The sequence below is a fragment of the Hibiscus syriacus genome, unplaced genomic scaffold (assembly GCF_006381635.1).
Source record: "Hibiscus syriacus cultivar Baekdansim isolate YM2019G1 unplaced genomic scaffold, ASM638163v2 tig00110330_pilon, whole genome shotgun sequence".
Taxonomy (NCBI): Eukaryota; Viridiplantae; Streptophyta; class Magnoliopsida; order Malvales; family Malvaceae; genus Hibiscus; species Hibiscus syriacus.
The window spans coordinates 1,111,654-1,129,876 of NW_024062686.1; the positions used below are offsets into that span (position 1 = coordinate 1,111,654).

The following is an 18,223-nucleotide window of genomic DNA, read 5'->3' on the forward strand; positions in this document are numbered from 1 at the left end:
AAGCTTGTTTTGAGTAATATTAAGTAGTATAGAGTGTTTTAACTTAGTTTCCAGAGCCTACTGTCTATAAGAGTTTCGAAACTTCTGGTCAAAGCTTGTTTAAAAGGACAATGTTTGACATTTTGAGAAATATATGACTTTGAAAAATGCTCTAAAGTATTTGAATGATATTTTTAATATAATTTGAACTTAAAATACTTATTTTAAAGATTTGGCAAATTTTAGAGACTTAAAATTACTTTTACAAAAATTAATGTATATTATGTTATATCAAAATCATTTATGTTTATCAGGATCAATCCCTTTCACAAAAGAATTTATCTCTTGTGCATTAAATGTTGATTTTGGTTGTAGGTAACGACTATAATGATCCTCAACGATCCCAAATGACTAAAATTGATGAAGAATGTATAAATTGAAGGTTAAAGCATCCCAAGGTCAAATATTGAACAAATATACCAACATCAAAGAAGTCTTTTGTGCTTTATTTTTTTTCAATCTTTTCATTGTAACACACTTGTGAGTCACATTGTTTTTCTCAAGTGTGATGGTGAGTGCTTAGTTTGTGCAAACATATTTTCCTTGTGAGGTTTTCTCAATTGTTTGCTTTTCATTCCTCTTGTGGAGAGAATGCAAGCAATATTTTGGGGTATAAAACTTTTGTGTTGTTGTAAGGTTAAACCTTGTCCTTAAAGGTTAGCAAATCTAGTGGATTTGAGAAATCCTTAGTGTGGATGTTAAGGTAGTGGAAATAGACTTGGTTTAGAAGTCGAACTACTCTAAAATCGTTGCGCAATTTTTTTTTAATTTTGGTTGTTTCCACAAGATTTTTAAAAGGTCAATTCACTCCCCTTGACGTTTGTGGATTGTTCGTAGAAGCTAACATTTATCGATGCCGATTTTTCTCAGGTCGTAAATGTAATCCTCGATCAACTCGTTTGGGTGAACCAATTTTCGGGTCCAACTTCGTAATGATAACATGTTTATCCAAATCCACTACGGTTTTAACCTATTTCATTTCTCCCTTTTATCTCTCATCCATCACTTGACATTTTTACCATATTATCATATGAAAATGAAGTAGAAAAAAATGAAAAAACTTGTTTATGATACATGCAAACCAGAACAAATTCTGCAAGTGTCTTTGACACGCTTGACCCTAGATTAAACTCAAAACATCCCGTTATTACATCCAGAATTCAGCATATTGAATTATTAAGTATCGAATGCATATTTTTAGAACGTGACATCAAATAGATTTAAGGGAAGTGGAAGTCGGAGAGGCCACAACATCAAAGGCAAAGAAATGACGCACCGGTTTGTTTTTGTTACCATGCATGTAATTTAAACAAGGAAAAAGAATATCAAATCAAAATTCATACAAGGAGATTCAATAATGGGGGAGGAGGAGGAGGAGGAGGAGGAGGAGGAGGAGGAGGAGGAGGAGGAGGAGGAGGAGGAGGAGGAGGAGGAGGAGGAGGAGGAGGAGGAGGAGGAGGAGGAGGAGGAGGAGGAGGAGGAGGAGGAGGAGAAGACCTGTGAATTTTACACGTGGGATTTTATGGGTTTTTTTTTAATTTTTTAATTGCCAACTTAAATTTTCGTTAATGGATTAATAGGAGTTAATGGTTAAGGGACTACGGTTTATTTTTGTTACCATGCATGTAATTTAAACAAGAAGGAAAAAGAACATCAAATCAAAATTCATACAAAGAGATTCAATAATGGGAGGAAGAGGAGGAGGAGGAGAAAGAAGAAGAAGAAGAAGAAGAAGAAGAAGAAGAAGAAGAAGAAGAAGAAGAAGAAGAAGAAGAAAACCAGTGAATTTTACACGTTGCTTTGAATTTTACATGTGGGTTTTTTGGGGTTTTTTATTTTTTAATTGCCAACTTAAATTTTCGTTAATGAATTAACAAGAGTTAATGGTCAATGGACTAAAATCGAACAAATCGATAATGTAAGAAACCAAATGCACTTAATTTTTAAACCGGTGACTAAAATTGATCAGACAAAAAACAAAAGGGATTATTAATATAGTTTACCCTTTTAAATTCTATCAACTTGGCTTTTTATATTTATGCTTTTAGTCATCAAAACTCATATATTCTAGGCTTAAAGGATAATGATACCCTCATAGTAAACTCAAATAAGCAATATTGCCCCTACTTTTTAATTATATTATGAATTAATTACATCATACATTTTTCAACTATGATCCTTAATCTAAATTGGTCTCTAAACTTTTAAACATTCTATTTTCATCCTTAAACTATGACTATCGTTCTAGATTAGTCCTCAAACTATTGAACATTTCAGTTTCATCCTTAAACTATGATTTTCATTCTAATTTGGTCTCCAAACTTTTTGAACATTTCAATTTTATCCCAAATTATATATATATAGACACACACACACTAAATCACATCCCTTGTTAATAAAATCGCCAGGTCAAGTTTTATTAAATGTTTGAAAATAAAATATTGCTGAAACTAATTAATTACATATTTGAATGAATTTGGGATAAAATTGGAAGAATCAAAAGTTTGGGGACCAATTTAGAGTGAGAGTCATAGTTTGAGGATGAAATTAAAATATTTAAAAGTTTAAGGATTAATTTGAAATGAGGGTTATAGTTTGGAGATATATGATGCAATTAACTCTTATGTTATTTTAGCCTTTGAGTTCATTGAATTGCATTAATATCGTCATTTAACCTATAGAAACGATTGTTCATCATCGCAGTGCTAATCTGGTAATTAACTTTGCTAATGTGATAGTCTATTGTAAATATACTTCATAATTTTTTTCAACATTAAATATATAGTCCTAAACAATGATAATTATAATAATTTATCATAATTTTATGGAGATTGAGAATAAAAAATATTAAAGAAATTAATTTTTAAAAAATTAAATTATATAACAATGATAATTTAATAAAATATATTTTTAAATAATCTTACTTCTATTAAACATCGTAATTTCACATTCTAGTAAAATGAATGAAAAGAAAAGATCCAACATTCTTATTGCGGTACCGAAATCTTACACTTCATAATCTATAGATAATCTTACATTATGTGAATCAAACGTACTTTAATTTTTATCTTGTGACGATTTTTAAAATTTTTAAAATATTTATATAATATATTTGTAGAACTAGATAGGAGATTTTAAGTACCAAAGGACCATATATATACTTGTGAAAAAAATATAAAAATATAGCATTTATATTTGGAGCAACGTACGGCAAGATAAATTACAGATTATGCCACAAACTGTTTTCCCGTCAGACTTGGTTGCCTTGAACGACCCCATGTTTTACGCAGGACAGTTCTTAGTATCAGAAAGACTGGTTCACCCGCAGCCATCAACACCCAACGCCGCTTATTTTGACAGAATAATTCAATTTTCAATGGATAAATCACAAATGACTTCCAATTAGAAATGTGTTTGTCATAATACAACAAATCTTACAGTTAAAGCTGTCTTCCTCATGTTGCTTCACAGCTCATATTTAATTTAGCTTCAAATGTTCTAATTTCATTTTAAATTTTTTTTTAGATGAACTTATTGGATGATTTCAGTAGTTAAAATAAAATATATTTTTTAAAGTCATGTTGTTTAAGTAATCGCGCTTGCAGAGTATATATGTTATCAATGATTAAAAAATGTCATGAACAAATATATAGCATTACTCTTATAATCACTCCGTGCCGTTAAAAATTCTTTATGTTTCAGTTTATTGATTTCCATTCTATTAACTTCAAATGTTCTAATTTCGTTTTTAATTTTTTTTTCTTTTGATTCCAGTTTCTTTATTTAATCTAAATTATTTTTAAAATTATTATCATTAGTGATAATAACAATCTTATAAGTAATTGGAAGATTCTTTGTAAAAAAAATGGTTAAATCCCATAATTAAGAGGGACATTTTTTTCTTCACTTAATAATTGATTGATGCGTGTCTAACTTGTTTATTTCGACGAGACTATTATTGCCACCTCAATTCCCTTTACCCTATTCAACATTATGCATGTGATACGTGACAATTACATTTATTTATTTTTGAATAAGAAAGAAAAATAACACATCATCTATTCCACGTTTAATCGATTATTATCCTAATTAATATTCACGTTTTAACATTGCCCGTCCATTTTCCATAAAATAAAAATACGGTCAATATTATAATATGATTAACGTAGAATATATGGACAATAATTTCACGTGGCTGACAACAAAAATTAAATTTAAAAGATTACGTGTCTATCAATATATATATATATATATAATAAAGGATGAGATTGAGAAGAAAATATTTTATTTATGCTGGCCTTGCCCAGTTGGATTTCTTTTTGTCTTCATCTTAATGAATCATTTTTTTAATTAATCATTGGTATCCGATCTATTGACCGACTAATTTATATCAGGTTTTGTAGAGGTCCATTATGAGGGCGCCTCCCAACCTAGTTTGCTCCATGCACAATGACCAAGATTCGAACCCTACAAAAATAGAAGAGCTACATTTCGGATATGTAGGTGCTAACTCGATGTTTTTATTTTAAAAACCCTGAAAAAATAATTAATGAGAAGAATAAACACCATACAACATTAATTGAAAAAAATATCTTTCAATCAGTTTATTTAGAAAAATGACCTCCAAATCTTGCGTTCCGAAAAAAATATTAAAGTCTCGCGTTATACAAAAAGCGAGTTTCATGCATTTATTGTATTGTTCATCCAAAAATTAAATGAGTTTATCTTAAAAGTTGATGGATCTCGCGCTCAATAAAACATGAGGTCCTTTAAACGTATTTTGTAGAACGTAAAATAACATCACGTATACGGTTTGAGGGGTTTTTCCCAATAAATATTGTTTGTGAGCTATTTTTTAATTAATAAATTTTTGGGTTTATTTTAATGAAAACGCTGCTAACTCAACTACCCAAAATCAATCCTATTCAATACTCATCCATAAAAATAAGATCTACTTTTATGGTATATATTTTTAAAATTTTACACAGATTTAAAATTATTATATCAATAAAATTATGAGACTGATATTAATTTATTTTTTTATAAATATCTTTTTATTCTATACTATTAATCTAAATTGACTATTTTCAATATAATTAGATCTTTTCCTTATATATATATGTGTGTGTACATTTCTGTATTAAATCAATAGAATGCCGTAACAGTTGCCTCAAGCTGTATACAAAAAACATATTTGCATATTTGTTGTTAAAATTCTAATTTAATTTTTTTTGTATTAGTATTATTTTTACTATTAAACATCCTTAAAGTTATAGATATATTTATCGATGGGTAGATTTAAGTGTTAAACAGTTTGATATCGTTTAATCAAGGTCTCAAGATAGAGTCCTTATGTATTTAAAAAATTTATACTAAAAAGATTTATTTACCAAAATCAAATGTACTAGTCAAAGCAAACCTTTAAAAGTAAAGTGCAACCCAAAAAATTATGGATATATTTTATGAAATCTCAAAGTTGACTCAAATTAGAGGAAGGCGGGCATGCAAAAGAAAAGAACGTGTCACCAAACAAAGGGCAGCCTTGCCTAATTTAAAAACATGTTGTAGGGAAAATAGTAGGGACGTAGTCAAAATTAAATATTGGTTAAGTCGAAATATTAGACTATTTAAGAAAAATATAAAGATTTATTAGGCATTTACACTTGAAATTCAGCATGAACCAAGCGTTCTTAGTGATTAAGGGATTGTTGCTATCCTTGAGGTCCCGAGTTCAAGCACGTAATTAGGGTTATGAACGTTCATTGTCAAATAGTTGAAAGTCTTTGTACAAATATTAATTTGTATTCACCTTAAATAAAAAAAATCAAAACTCAAAAGACAACTTCTAATTTGTCTAATATTTAAACTTATAATGACTTAAATTATAATTAGAAAAAAAAATTGAGAACACAAACTTATTATTTTTTTAGTTTGATCCCTATTTAATTAAATATTTAATATTTTTTATATTTTTTAAATTTAAATATTTATTTTTATATAAACCAAAATATTATTAAATTCCCCGACAAAGGGAAAGTAGAATCCTTTCTCACATAAAAGTAAGGGCGAAGAAAGGTTACGTGCATGAGTAGCCCAATTATAATAGCCATCATATCCCCAGTTCTTTTACTTTTCCAACCGTACCCATTAATTTAATACTATAATAATGCATGGCCCCTTGAGGATTAGTCTGAAATTATGTCTACAACTCCCTAAGTTAGAAAAATTATTTTATGAACCCGATTCATCAAGTTATTCATAATTCAAGTGAATCGCATCCATTAATTTTAAAATAACTTCTGAATGACTATTTATTTACACGTAGGAAAGATGTATGTTTCACCTTAGAAAAAAATAAAACGGAAAAATATTATTAGTTAGAACCACGGATGACGTGATGAACTAAGTTCATCTAATATTTTTTCATAAACTAGAAATATAAATATTTTTATTTTATTATATTGTCATGTTTTTATTATTCTATTATTACACCTTAATTTATAATAAAGTGTACTCACAAATCATAATTTTTTATTCTTATTTTTTCGTAATAAATTTTTAACTTTTCATTATTTTATCCATCCTACCAACCGAACTTCAAGAAAAAAAAAGGGATAAAGAGAGTGATTCCATTTCGTAAATGTGGAAAGTTAAGAAATTCTAGTCTTCTCCATGACTCCATGAGTAGTTGTTTTTATTTGTTAATAATTTATTATTTCCCCCCCCCCCATGTGTCACTTTCCCACTTGAGTATAAACTCTTCACGTTATTAACAGGTACAATAGCCATGAAAAATCAGAAAGATGCTTTGATTAATTAGTCTAATCATACGTTTATTTTATGAAAGACATCGTCAATATTTTCAAATTTAAGTTTTAACCTAACCATAATCTCCTCACCATCTATTTACCTATCCCTTTCATAAAAACTTGCAATAATCTTATCGAATCTTCACCGAGTTGTTTTGTTTAATTTCTTTGATTTGTAAAGAATTATTACGTTTAGAGAATAACAATTTGAGACTTGCTAATTCACTATAAAATAACTATGAAAGCGATATAAACTCTAAAATATCACATGCAAAGAAAACAAGATTTAACGTGGTTCGGTCTTGTCTACCTTCACGGGTAAGATAAATAATAATTTATTATAAACATAGAGAACAAGAGAAGTATAAATACATGATATCCTGTGTATCCTAAATTGCGATATGGATATCAAAACTTGGTGTATTCTAAAAACACTTCCAACATCTTTACATAATTATCTTTACAACATAAGCCCCAAAAAGAATTATATCTTTCCAAAGAAATTCTCACTCATAACCCTATTTATAAAGTCAATACTATCACCAAGAATTCCTTTTGAATAAGAATTCATGTCTAAAATAAATATTTATTTTATTAAATAAACTTAACTAAATCTTTAACCACTAAAATTATATAATAAAATTCAATTTAATTATCAATTACAATTTGGGTCAAAATATAACATAGACAAATATCGAAATTTGAACTTACATAAAATGAGAAAACATAAATATCACTGACCATTTGATCAATTAATGAATCTTATTTTATTTAGAATATTTTAATATAATATACTTGTTTTTTTTAATATAAATTTATTGGATTTTACTATAGTACGTAGATTCATGGAGAATTTTACTATTTCTAGTCGTGGAAGCACACAGACACAAAAGTCTTGACGTGCATGCCACGTTTTTGGATGGTTTTGAAGTTCATAATACGAGAACATGTATTTTTTTTTATTCAACTGTTGATATCTGATTTATTGATTAGGTCTGGATTAATATGAGAATAATTCTTTTAATTTAATTTGTTCTATTCGTAAAGAATCAAGATTCGAATTTCTAACTCATGTTTAAATAATTTAATATCTTATTCCATTAGATCAACTGATTATTAACTGATTATTATGAAAACGTAACAAAGGCGGCCATTGAAGAAACCATACAAAAGAACACATCAACCTCCCTTTCGAAACCTTGTCACATTGCACACTCATCATTTTTGCTGTTCAAAAAGATTCCCATCCAGCTGGCTTCTCTATACCACTTGGAAACTTCTTCCTTCTACATTTTTTTTACATTATCATTCGCCAAACTTGGTCTCTTTAAATAACTCTCTTCACAATCAACCTCCCTGCAATTACTCAAATTCCATATCAGATGACTCGGTTCATTAACGTTCTACTCGTGTTGTCGCTCTCTCTTAGTTTATTTTTGCTCCCTCAGACATCATCCGCTCAACTAAGACGAAATTACTATGCTAAGACTTGTCCCAACGTAGAATCCATTGTTAGAAATGCAGTTACTCAGAAATTAAGACAAACTTTTGTCACTGCCCCTGCAACCCTTCGTCTCTTCTTCCATGATTGCTTTGTCCAGGTTCTTTTGAGAACACCCTTTCGAGGTTTCTTCTCCATGTTGGAGTGAGTTATTGATGTTTAATCTTCTTGTTTTCTTGGCTTTCCTTTTTGCTTAACAGGGATGTGATGCTTCGGTAATCATTCAATCCACAGGTGGCAATACAGCGGAGAAGGACCACCCCGATAACCTGTCATTAGCCGGAGACGGATTCGACACAGTGATCAAAGCAAAACAAGCTGTGGACGCGGTTCCTGGTTGCAGAAACAAGGTTTCTTGTGCTGATATATTGGCAATGGCAACTCGGGATGTTATTGCTCTGGTTTGTATTCCCCCATGTCCGTTAGCATTATATTTTCAATCGATGTAAAGAAGAAATGTTGATCATATTGGTGAAACGTGATGAAAATTGCAGTCAGGTGGACCATCTTATGCTGTTGAATTGGGGAGATTGGATGGGTTAAGGTCCACAGCTGGTAGTGTCAATGGAAAGCTGCCTCAACCTTCTTTCAACTTGAATCAACTCAATTCTTTGTTTGCAGCCCATGGACTCTCCCAAACAGACATGGTTGCTCTTTCAGGTATTATATTAATATTACTCGCATCAGAGTGTACTGCTGGATAGGAATATATTTCAAATATGTTTCTGATTATATATTAATGTTAAAAAAATCTTTGAAGGGATATATTCTTATAGCCATGTGGCCGTGCCGAAAAGACTTTAGAGGGTAAATTATGTTTTAGTTACCCACCTATTCTCGTGATTCTGTTTGGGTTTTACTTAAGGGTCCTTGTTTTATATTTTTGCAGGTGCACACAGCGTCGGATTCTCCCATTGCAGTAAGTTTTCAAACAGGATATACAACTTCAGCCGTCAAAACCCGGTGGACCCGACACTCAACCGGGCGTATGCGACCCAACTTAAACAGATGTGTCCCAGGAATGTTGATCCCCGGGTAGCCATCAACATGGACCCGAACACACCCAGGACTTTCGACAATGTTTACTTCAAGAACTTGCAGCAAGGCAAGGGTCTGTTTACCTCCGACCAGGTTTTATTCACGGACCGGAGGTCTAAGCCTCTCGTAAATGCCTGGGCCACCAATTCAAATGCTTTTAACAAAGCGTTTATCACTGCCATTACTAAGCTCGGCCGTGTAGGTGTTAAGACGGGGAGGAACGGGAACATCCGTACAAGGTGTGATGCTTTTAACTGATAATGTTTCTCAGAGGTATTGAACTGTTGGTAGATAATTTTTCAGGTTCTGGGACAAGTATTGTTTAGCTTCTGATGAGATTACTTGGCACTGTAATAAGTTAGATAAGGGGTTTCCTTTAAATTTTCATAAAAGTCGAGGAATAAAAGTGACGGGGTGACGACAACAAATCAACGTTGCTTGACCTAGGATGTCACTATCCGAACATAAATACAAGATATAATCTTCCTAAAACGAATCAACCTCAAAGCATGCCAGATGAACCTTAGCCATTCAAACTGAATCACTGACAGATAAACAATGCACTCATAGTGACTTTACATGCTAATCGATCTGAGCTATGGAAAAGTAAACGATATGTAAATCTATGAGCAGAGCTAGACATGTAAAGTGCATGAATGAATCGTTGCCTATAGAAATATGCACACCATAAGACTACCTAGTTTGAGATATCAAGTTAGAACCATTTGTTTCTTCCTTTCAACATATGCAAGATAGTAACACAAATGGTTCATATAAAAACCATGTCCTCTATGGTTTCATCCATGACCCCATGCAGGTGAATCTGGCATGCCATAGAAGGGGCAAGCAGAAGAAAATAAGTGAAAAGCATTCAATCTCATGTAAGGATATACAGCTCCTTTGAAACAAATGATTTCCACACTCTACTGGTATGGTTCCGATATAAGGAACGAAACACATTTATATCCATGCACATCACTACATAAATGAGTTTATTATTGCACAACCGTAAGTAAACAATCCGAAAATGATTGGTCATATCAGATGAAAAAAGTATGGTAGATGATTAAAGCTCATGATTAGATCAACAATAGCAGGCCCAAAAACTCAAAGATCACCTTCATTATTAAAAAAATAAGTGTTCAATAAAGCTAACAGAAAACTATACGTATCAGAGTGAGATATTTGCTAACCTGTGACTGGTAGATTCCTACAAAGTGTAGATATAGTTGCACGCCTCGGGGATCAATGTCTTGACTTATATACAATCTAATTAGATTGATCTGAAACCCTTGTAGCCTTTATAATTATTTACTTCATCTGTTATATAAAAATGGTACAACCAAGATCTACGCTAGACTGGACTTTAAAATTGAAATGTCGCAAAATTGCCCGAGATAGAACCTGATCCAATTCAAGTCATCGTTCACTCTTCTGAGGCAAGCAGGGAAATTTTCTCAAGTTGTGCTGGCCAGTCTACTCCAAGAATGAGGGGGTTTAGCTCCACTACGACTTGAACGTCTAACATTGATGTAGAAATGTGCAGACTTTGTTTTCGGGCAAATTTCACATGTTGCATTCCATTCAAAGAGGCAATGGACTAACTACGACCTTGCTCGATGAGTTTTTCTGTAGATCTCGAACCAGTTAGTTCCAAGCATGGACTTAACAATCTCTACACAAAGACATCAAGACTAATGTTCAACACATCAGCATAATCTACTGAGATGCTTAATCCCTCCAATTCCAACCTCTGTTCCAACCTCTTCCTGAAAGAACTACTATCAGGCAGTTCACCTCTGCAATAACAAGTCTCAGAAGCAGATTCCAACCCGTCCCAAGTAACTCTCCACATTCCTTTAGCATTAAAAGAGATGCCAAGCAGGGCTCTAACAGGACTCCTACTCTGAATGCTTGGACTTCCTGCAGCTTGATTAACCTCTTCTCCATCCTCCACAGAACCAGGCAGTCGGCTACTCGATGAAAGCAATTCAGTAGCACTCTGTTCATGAAGTTTAGGAGCCCCATCTTGTCTAGGTTAGCAGTCGATTTGACAACAGATTATATGAACAAAAACTTCCATAGTATACTAACACTCAGATGGCACTCAACAATTTCGGTCGTGCCTTTTATACGTTCTTAAAGTCGAACATATAAGAGGCATGACCGCATGTCATATTGATGATTGTGACATCATTTTATTATTATTTTAGGGTAGCTAAAATAAACTGAAAGAAAGAAGTCTTGCAAATCAGATCTTTCAATTAGGTACTTCCAAGATTTGGCCAACCTTTCATTTCACCTACCTGAACCGAACATCTTCAATCATTCTGCAAAACCATCCCATCTAATATTTGCCATTACTTGTTGGGGGTTAGAGTTTACCAACAACTAGAAGAAAACCAACGTTTAGGAAGAATGGATCTTTGCTTTTGTAATTTGCATATCAAATGGTACAAAAAGTTAAAATCAAATCTACAAATAAAATAAACCATCCGCATTGGGATTTAGTTTAACCCACACTGGTCAGGTTGTGATTTGGATTTTCTCTAATTTTCATATCCAAACACCCATTAGCCCATTTTACAATTATATATTTTATATACTAATATTTAAGTATTAAAAAGTACCTCAGAGTTTGATCGAGTCTAGAAGGGTAGCAGGTGGCTTGAACCTTCTATAGCTAGAACTTTGATTTATCACGAAGAAATGGAATTCAAGGACAGAAAGAATCGTGCATCTCCAATTCTCTTTATGCTCAACATCTTTTTCACTAGCATTTTCCATTTGATGACATCCTTCTTACCTTGTTTCTTGATCTTCTCTTTGAAATTCCTGAAATCAAAAGTTGGGTTTCAATATTCTATATCATCAGTAATATATAAAACTGGATATATTGTTAATTTATGCAGATTAGATTAGTTATGTTTGTGAACAAAATTGACATCAAGCATGTTGCAAGAGAGAAAGAAAAAGAGAGGTCTTGATTACATGCACAAAGGAACTCTGCACAAGCTTGGATCCGCACAGAGGCGAGCGTGTAACTCCAGTAGTTGCCACATTCTTTTGCAATGGATGCAGCCTCCAGGGACTCTCAACTTGCAACCGGCGAAATGGCGAACAAGCAATTCTATCCCTTTGCAAGCTGCATAAGTGCAAGGTTTCTGGTCCTCTTTAAAATCCGTATCATATGGACCAATGGATCTGCAACCATCTCTGCAAATGTGAATAAGAGCCTCCATTGCTTCATATAATTGAAGGTAGATCTTCCGCTCGTTTGATCCTCTGATTTTCTCTTTTCGCATCTAGGAAATTACATTTACCATTGGGTTTAGTGTTTAAGACCAAAGTGTTGATAAAAATGGGAAGCAACCTTAAAAAGAAATATCCATACATTTTCTTCATAAATCATGGATTCCAAAATTTCCTTTTCTAGTAATGGATAACTCTTCTTCATGGCATTCTATCCTTCAGTTGCAGAAACAGCATTGAAGTTCCTTAGGATCATACGGTGACTAATCAGTGCGAGCCGAGGTGCATCGCAAAGTAAAGAAAGCTGGAAGACGTCAACAACATTTTCTAGTGTAAGCAAGCCATCCTCTAGTTGTTGCTCACAACAAGTTCCTTCATTTCTTCTTGCTCATAACTACAAATAAAAACCAATTACAATTAGCACATAGTAGCATGATTCAGCCACAATATATCAGAGGCAGTCTCACTAATTTTACCTTCAATTTAGTTTGGCATTTATAAATGAAAGTAGACGTGTTTAAAGAACTGTTTTAATTTTCTGACTGCTGGAGGTATTCCACGGAAGCTGCTCTCAACCTGACATTGGGGGCAACCTACAACCCTACCTCCCCTTACCCCATTGCATATGGGAATAAGGTTTTGTTGTTGTTGTTGTCAATTTTCCCACAAAACTTTAAAGTCCCTCAAAGTATCAAGCTAACTGTTTTCCAATTATTCTACTGGTTTTCAAACTGTGTTCGGCAAAATATCTTACGTGGAAAGGGTAATTACCAGGAAGAGTACAAGAACCGGATGAAAACCCGAACTGCATCATGCTGAACGCCAGGGATTGAAATTGACATCTTACAACCAGAGCCTTTTGCTTGTTTCAGCATGCCTCGTAAGACAGGAGAAGCCATGCCCTGTAGGCAAATATCAAGTGAACAGATTGAATTGATAAATTAAGATACCATTTCAGCAACTCAGCATTGTTAAATAGTAATTATTTGATCTACTTTCTTATACAGTTAAAACAGCTTGATTTGAAAAAGACACAGATAAAGGGGCCTTTACTATCATCAAAATCAGAAATGGGAATAGAGGGAGGGACTTACAAAAACAGAAGTATGTGCGTAGATGATTCCGCCATTATCAGTACTAATGATAACATCGGCCCTAAAGCCTCCATCAAAGAGGTTATCACACATATCTCTCGTGGATGTCGACAAATAGCTGTTTCCTTTTGCTACCGATCCACTGCTCATCGTAAATAACCCCTTCCGCTGACAGTTTGTAGCCGGGCCTGGTAATGGAGGTGGCGTTGGAGGAACATCATTGCTACCTTCATGAGATTGCTTCGTAACAACTGCCATCCGTCAAATTCACTTCCCTTTTGGAAGGATTTAACACGGGATTTTTTATTCTTGAATCTGAAAATAATGAAATAGCATAGATTTGATAAGCAATCCAAAAAGAAAAGTATTTATCTGTCACAATTTGCAAAGCAAATCTAGCAGAAGATTATATGAAAAAAGTGCAAAGTATTCAAATAAAAAATTAACTGACCCTATTTTCATATGTAATGGGTACCAACACCAAAAGCAGTTTACAGTCAAAATTATAAATTGTTCACGGAATCGATCCACGATAAGAAGGTTAAGAGCACTCTACCAACTGAGCTGAAATTTCTTATGTACTAAAAAGGAAAAACAAAAAAACTAATCACCGTCGTCAAAACGATCTAAGAATTCATGGAATTGAAACACTTTCAAAAAATGAAAACTAAAACAAATTATCTTCACCGAACATTTTTAATCAAATCAAAACTAGACGAATCACGGAAATGCAAATTCAACAAGATTAAATTAACAATCCTAACGTAATTGTTCAATGGAGAGGGGAAATGGAAAAGGCGAACACCGATTGGTCCGTCTCCAGCTAAAAATGTGTAGCAGTAAAAAAAGAGACAAATTTAAACAGTGCCGGAATATGCCATTCCAGACGAACAAACACCGATTTGAAGCGCCGCCGCTAGTGGCAAGAGCTTAGACGAAGAGGTTAGAGAGAAATGAGAAACGGGCTGCTTTGAAATTCCAGTCTGCTCCTTTCTGTCACCATCAACTCCCCAGAAATATCGCTAACTCAGTTCCACGACATTTCCCCAACTTCTTCTCATGCGCTGGATTTCCCGCGTTTTAATCTCCTCTCACATTCTCACTACAACATATTAACTGATTTTGATTTGTTACTAACACTTTTAGTAGATTATCCAAGGTTAAAATACACGTTTAATACCTTAATTACTGCTATTATTTTTCTTTCATTTTAATTATATAATTATTTTTTCTAAAATTGTAGCTAATATTATATTATAGTCATCCATTCAATTACAGATCCAGAAATATTTTTTAGCTTCTCAACCAGAGTTTTGACTGAGTCGAGTTTTAGCTGCTCAACTCATTTAGTACTCCCAGTGTGCATTGTCCATAAAATAAGTAATTAATCGAAAAAACTCATATTTCAGGATGACACGAAAAATTTCAGGGTGAGCACAATCAGTAAAATATGTAATTAATCGAAGAAAATTTGTATTTCAGGATGAGCATGTGTCCAACTTCACCAAGTTATGGCTCCGTCACTGCATCCATTGTTAAAATATTAGAATTATTGATGATAGCAAAAAGTATTGTTATATATTTGCTATATATTTTTATTACTTTTATTGGTGATAGTAAAAAGTATTGTTATATATTTACTAAAGAGCAAAAGTGAAGTTATAGAGAAATATATTCTCTATAAATTCGAAGTTGAAAATTAACTTAATAAAATCATTAAGATAGTAAGAAACGATTATGGTGTTGAGTAAATTGAAACATTAATTGGTCAATAGTGTGCACAACACTATTATTATGGTGTTGTATAAATTACAAACTCCACGTGATCCATATATTTCCCGAGTCAATTCGAAACTACTAAAAAATAATTTAGAATCTTACAAATAGAACATTATCCTATTAATATTTGAAATATAAAGAATCTACACAATATTTTTTTAATCCAAAATATTTAAATAGATATTTCATATTTAAGAAAAATTCAATTATTAAATTCATCAATAAATTCAACACATTTTTCAACAAAAGTGACTAAAATGTAAAAAAGAAGTTAGACAATGTTTTAATGACCAATATGTGTTTCCGTGAATCGAATATCATAAGTCACCTATGTGAGAATAAATTGAAGTCGATTCAAGGAGATTGTTCAGGCATAATTCTGCAAGCTTTTGCAGAATCATGAGATGTCCACGGCTATATGCACACCATAAGAATCAAATTCCTGTCAGAAAAATATTTGTGTGATATATGTCATCGCTTACACAAATGGTATGACAGTTTAAGGACATCACGTCTACTGGACAGCTAGTAAAGTAAACATATTTTCATAAGGAAATGTTCAAAGGGGATGCCTACTTATCCTTTGCAAATATTGTCTATCATCATATCGAATCAGTTTTGAACCATCACTTTTATTCATGTGAGGGATTGTTGGAAAAATAATAAATAATTGAATAAAATTAATGTTATTTATAATAAATTATGTCACTTAGTGAACATACTTTTATAGTAAATGATATCACTTAATGAATATACTTATTTTTTTTTTGTTTAAAGTTACATTCATTCAATTATTCCTATTAACTTTCAACAAATCTCATCATCAAATGATTTTAACTATTCATCAAAAAGGTCTTAACCTAAGGTCTTAACCTTTTGATTATTTATCCTCCTCTATAAATAGGCCACTTAAGGCACAAATCTTAGACACAACTCACAAAGTTGGAAGAGAAAAATACTTAGAGAATTTCTTCCAGATTCGTTTTTTCAGGTGATAGAGAAAGGAAGAATTTGTTCGATTAATCACTAAGATTGCGCTTACTGTTGTGATCGTTTGTTGTTGTATCTTGAACGTTACTCAAAACAACGAGGAGAAGACGAATTTGTCTTAAAAAAAAAACTGTTCATACAAGCCTTAACAAACTTTCTTCTTCTATTTATCTCACTCTATTCATCTGGTTTCATGTTTACACACGAGTAAATAATCTATTTGATCAATAAATCACTTGATTGGTTCTCAAGTAATCTATTTGATCAAAAGAATTCAGTCAATTTCCCTTGTGCTTAGAAAAAAAATCCATCTCACGTATCCATTTTACTCTAGCCTTTTGCGCTGGTTTCAGCATTCTCTTAATTCTGCAACATCTTTCTTAGTATCCTCAGAAGAGACAGAAAGATTAGGTAAGAGCTCACTTACTAGCATTGTCTCAAGCTGCAACCTTTCAGCTTTAACCTTCTAAGAAATTCCTCCATGACGACTTGTATTCAGAGCTTTCAAATCAGGTTTTGATCTCTTCAACTTTTATAAACTAATCGTAGGATTGCCAGAAACAGGGACCATTTTTCTTTTAAAAAAGAGAAAATCGCCTCAGTGACCAAAAATACCTTATAATATACGATTTTAACCAATTTTTTTTGGATTTGCCAAAATGACCAATAAAATCGCACATCGCGATTTAGAAAATCGCAACGTTAAAAAGAAAATCGCAACGGTCAAAAGAAAATCGCAATGCGACTGAGAGAATCGCAATGCGATTGAGAGAGTCGCAACGCGATTTAGAAGAAAATCGCAATGCGACTGAGAGAATCGCAATGCGATTTATAGAATCGCAACGTTGAAAATAAAAAAACATTTGTTTCTCTAAAAAGATAGTGTCCGCGCGGACGTGTCGAAGACACGTATTACCATTACCATTACCACGACCACGACCACGACCACGACCACGACCACGACCACGACCACGACCACGACCACGACCACGACCACGACCCGAGACGAGACGGCGGCGGCGGCGCGCGAGAGTCCCCCTTGTTCTCTTTCACTCAACAAGGAAGTGCAAAATACAAGCCTTAAATATAATTCCCAATAGTGTTTTCAATACTATGTGGGATTGAGCATTACCAACACTTGTTCCCAATATCATTATTCTTCATAAGTTATCATCCATTACAATATGAATTATCGATAATAAATTAATTCATTTTAATAAGTATTTAAAATTATAACTTGATAAATACATGAAATAATTCTATTATTAAATAAAAAATATATTTTTTATATTAAAATTATTGAGATAGATATTTACTATAAAAGTAAAAGATTTTTTTTTCACGTACAACCTCTATGTGAATTAGTTTCACAATAAGGTATCGGTTATGCATTGGATTCTTTCGTATTAGATGGTCTTTAATAAGATCATCATCATCATTCTTTTGTTCAACAATACCATATATTAATGAGGTATATTGGTTCATTAACACGACTAATTCATATTGTAATGGATGATAACTTATGAAGAATAATGATATTTGGAACAAGTGTTGGTAATGCTCAATCCCACATAGTATTGGAAATACTATTGGGAATGGTATTTAAGGCTTGTATTTTGCACTTCCTTGTTGAGTGAAAGAGGACAAGGGGGACTCTCGCGCGCCGCCGCCGCCGCCGTCTCGTGGTCGTGGTCGTGGTCGTGGTAATACGTGTCTTCGAC

The 18,223-nt window shown here is 32.8% G+C and overlaps 1 protein-coding gene and 2 pseudogenes across 1 annotated transcript; 1 reads left to right on the top strand and 2 right to left on the bottom strand.

The window, feature by feature from the left end:
• The first annotated feature begins 8,197 nt into the window (after positions 1 to 8,197).
• Positions 8,198 to 10,097, top strand: LOC120118992 (peroxidase 51-like). Its single transcript, XM_039138904.1, has 4 exons — positions 8,198 to 8,449; positions 8,550 to 8,750; positions 8,844 to 9,009; positions 9,239 to 10,097. The coding sequence occupies exons 1-4, from the start codon at positions 8,231 to 8,233 to the stop codon at positions 9,643 to 9,645; spliced, it is 993 nt and encodes a 330-aa protein (XP_038994835.1). The 5' UTR covers positions 8,198 to 8,230; the 3' UTR covers positions 9,646 to 10,097.
• An 890-nt stretch (positions 10,098 to 10,987) lies between these two features.
• LOC120119081 lies at positions 10,988 to 11,734 on the bottom strand (annotated as a pseudogene).
• Positions 11,306 to 14,168, bottom strand: LOC120118991 (annotated as a pseudogene).
• Positions 14,169 to 18,223: the final 4,055 nt, after the last annotated feature.

Bases quoted from the DNA above. Each gene is read 5' to 3' on its own strand.
- LOC120118992 (XM_039138904.1), top strand. From the start codon at position 8,231: ATGACTCGGTTCATTAACGTTCTACTCGTGTTGTCGCTCTCTCTTAGT. The intron at 8,751-8,843 runs GTTTGTATTCCC...TGAAAATTGCAG, and splicing joins CTCGGGATGTTATTGCTCTG to TCAGGTGGACCATCTTATGC. The intron at 9,010-9,238 runs GTATTATATTAA...ATATTTTTGCAG, and splicing joins AGACATGGTTGCTCTTTCAG to GTGCACACAGCGTCGGATTC.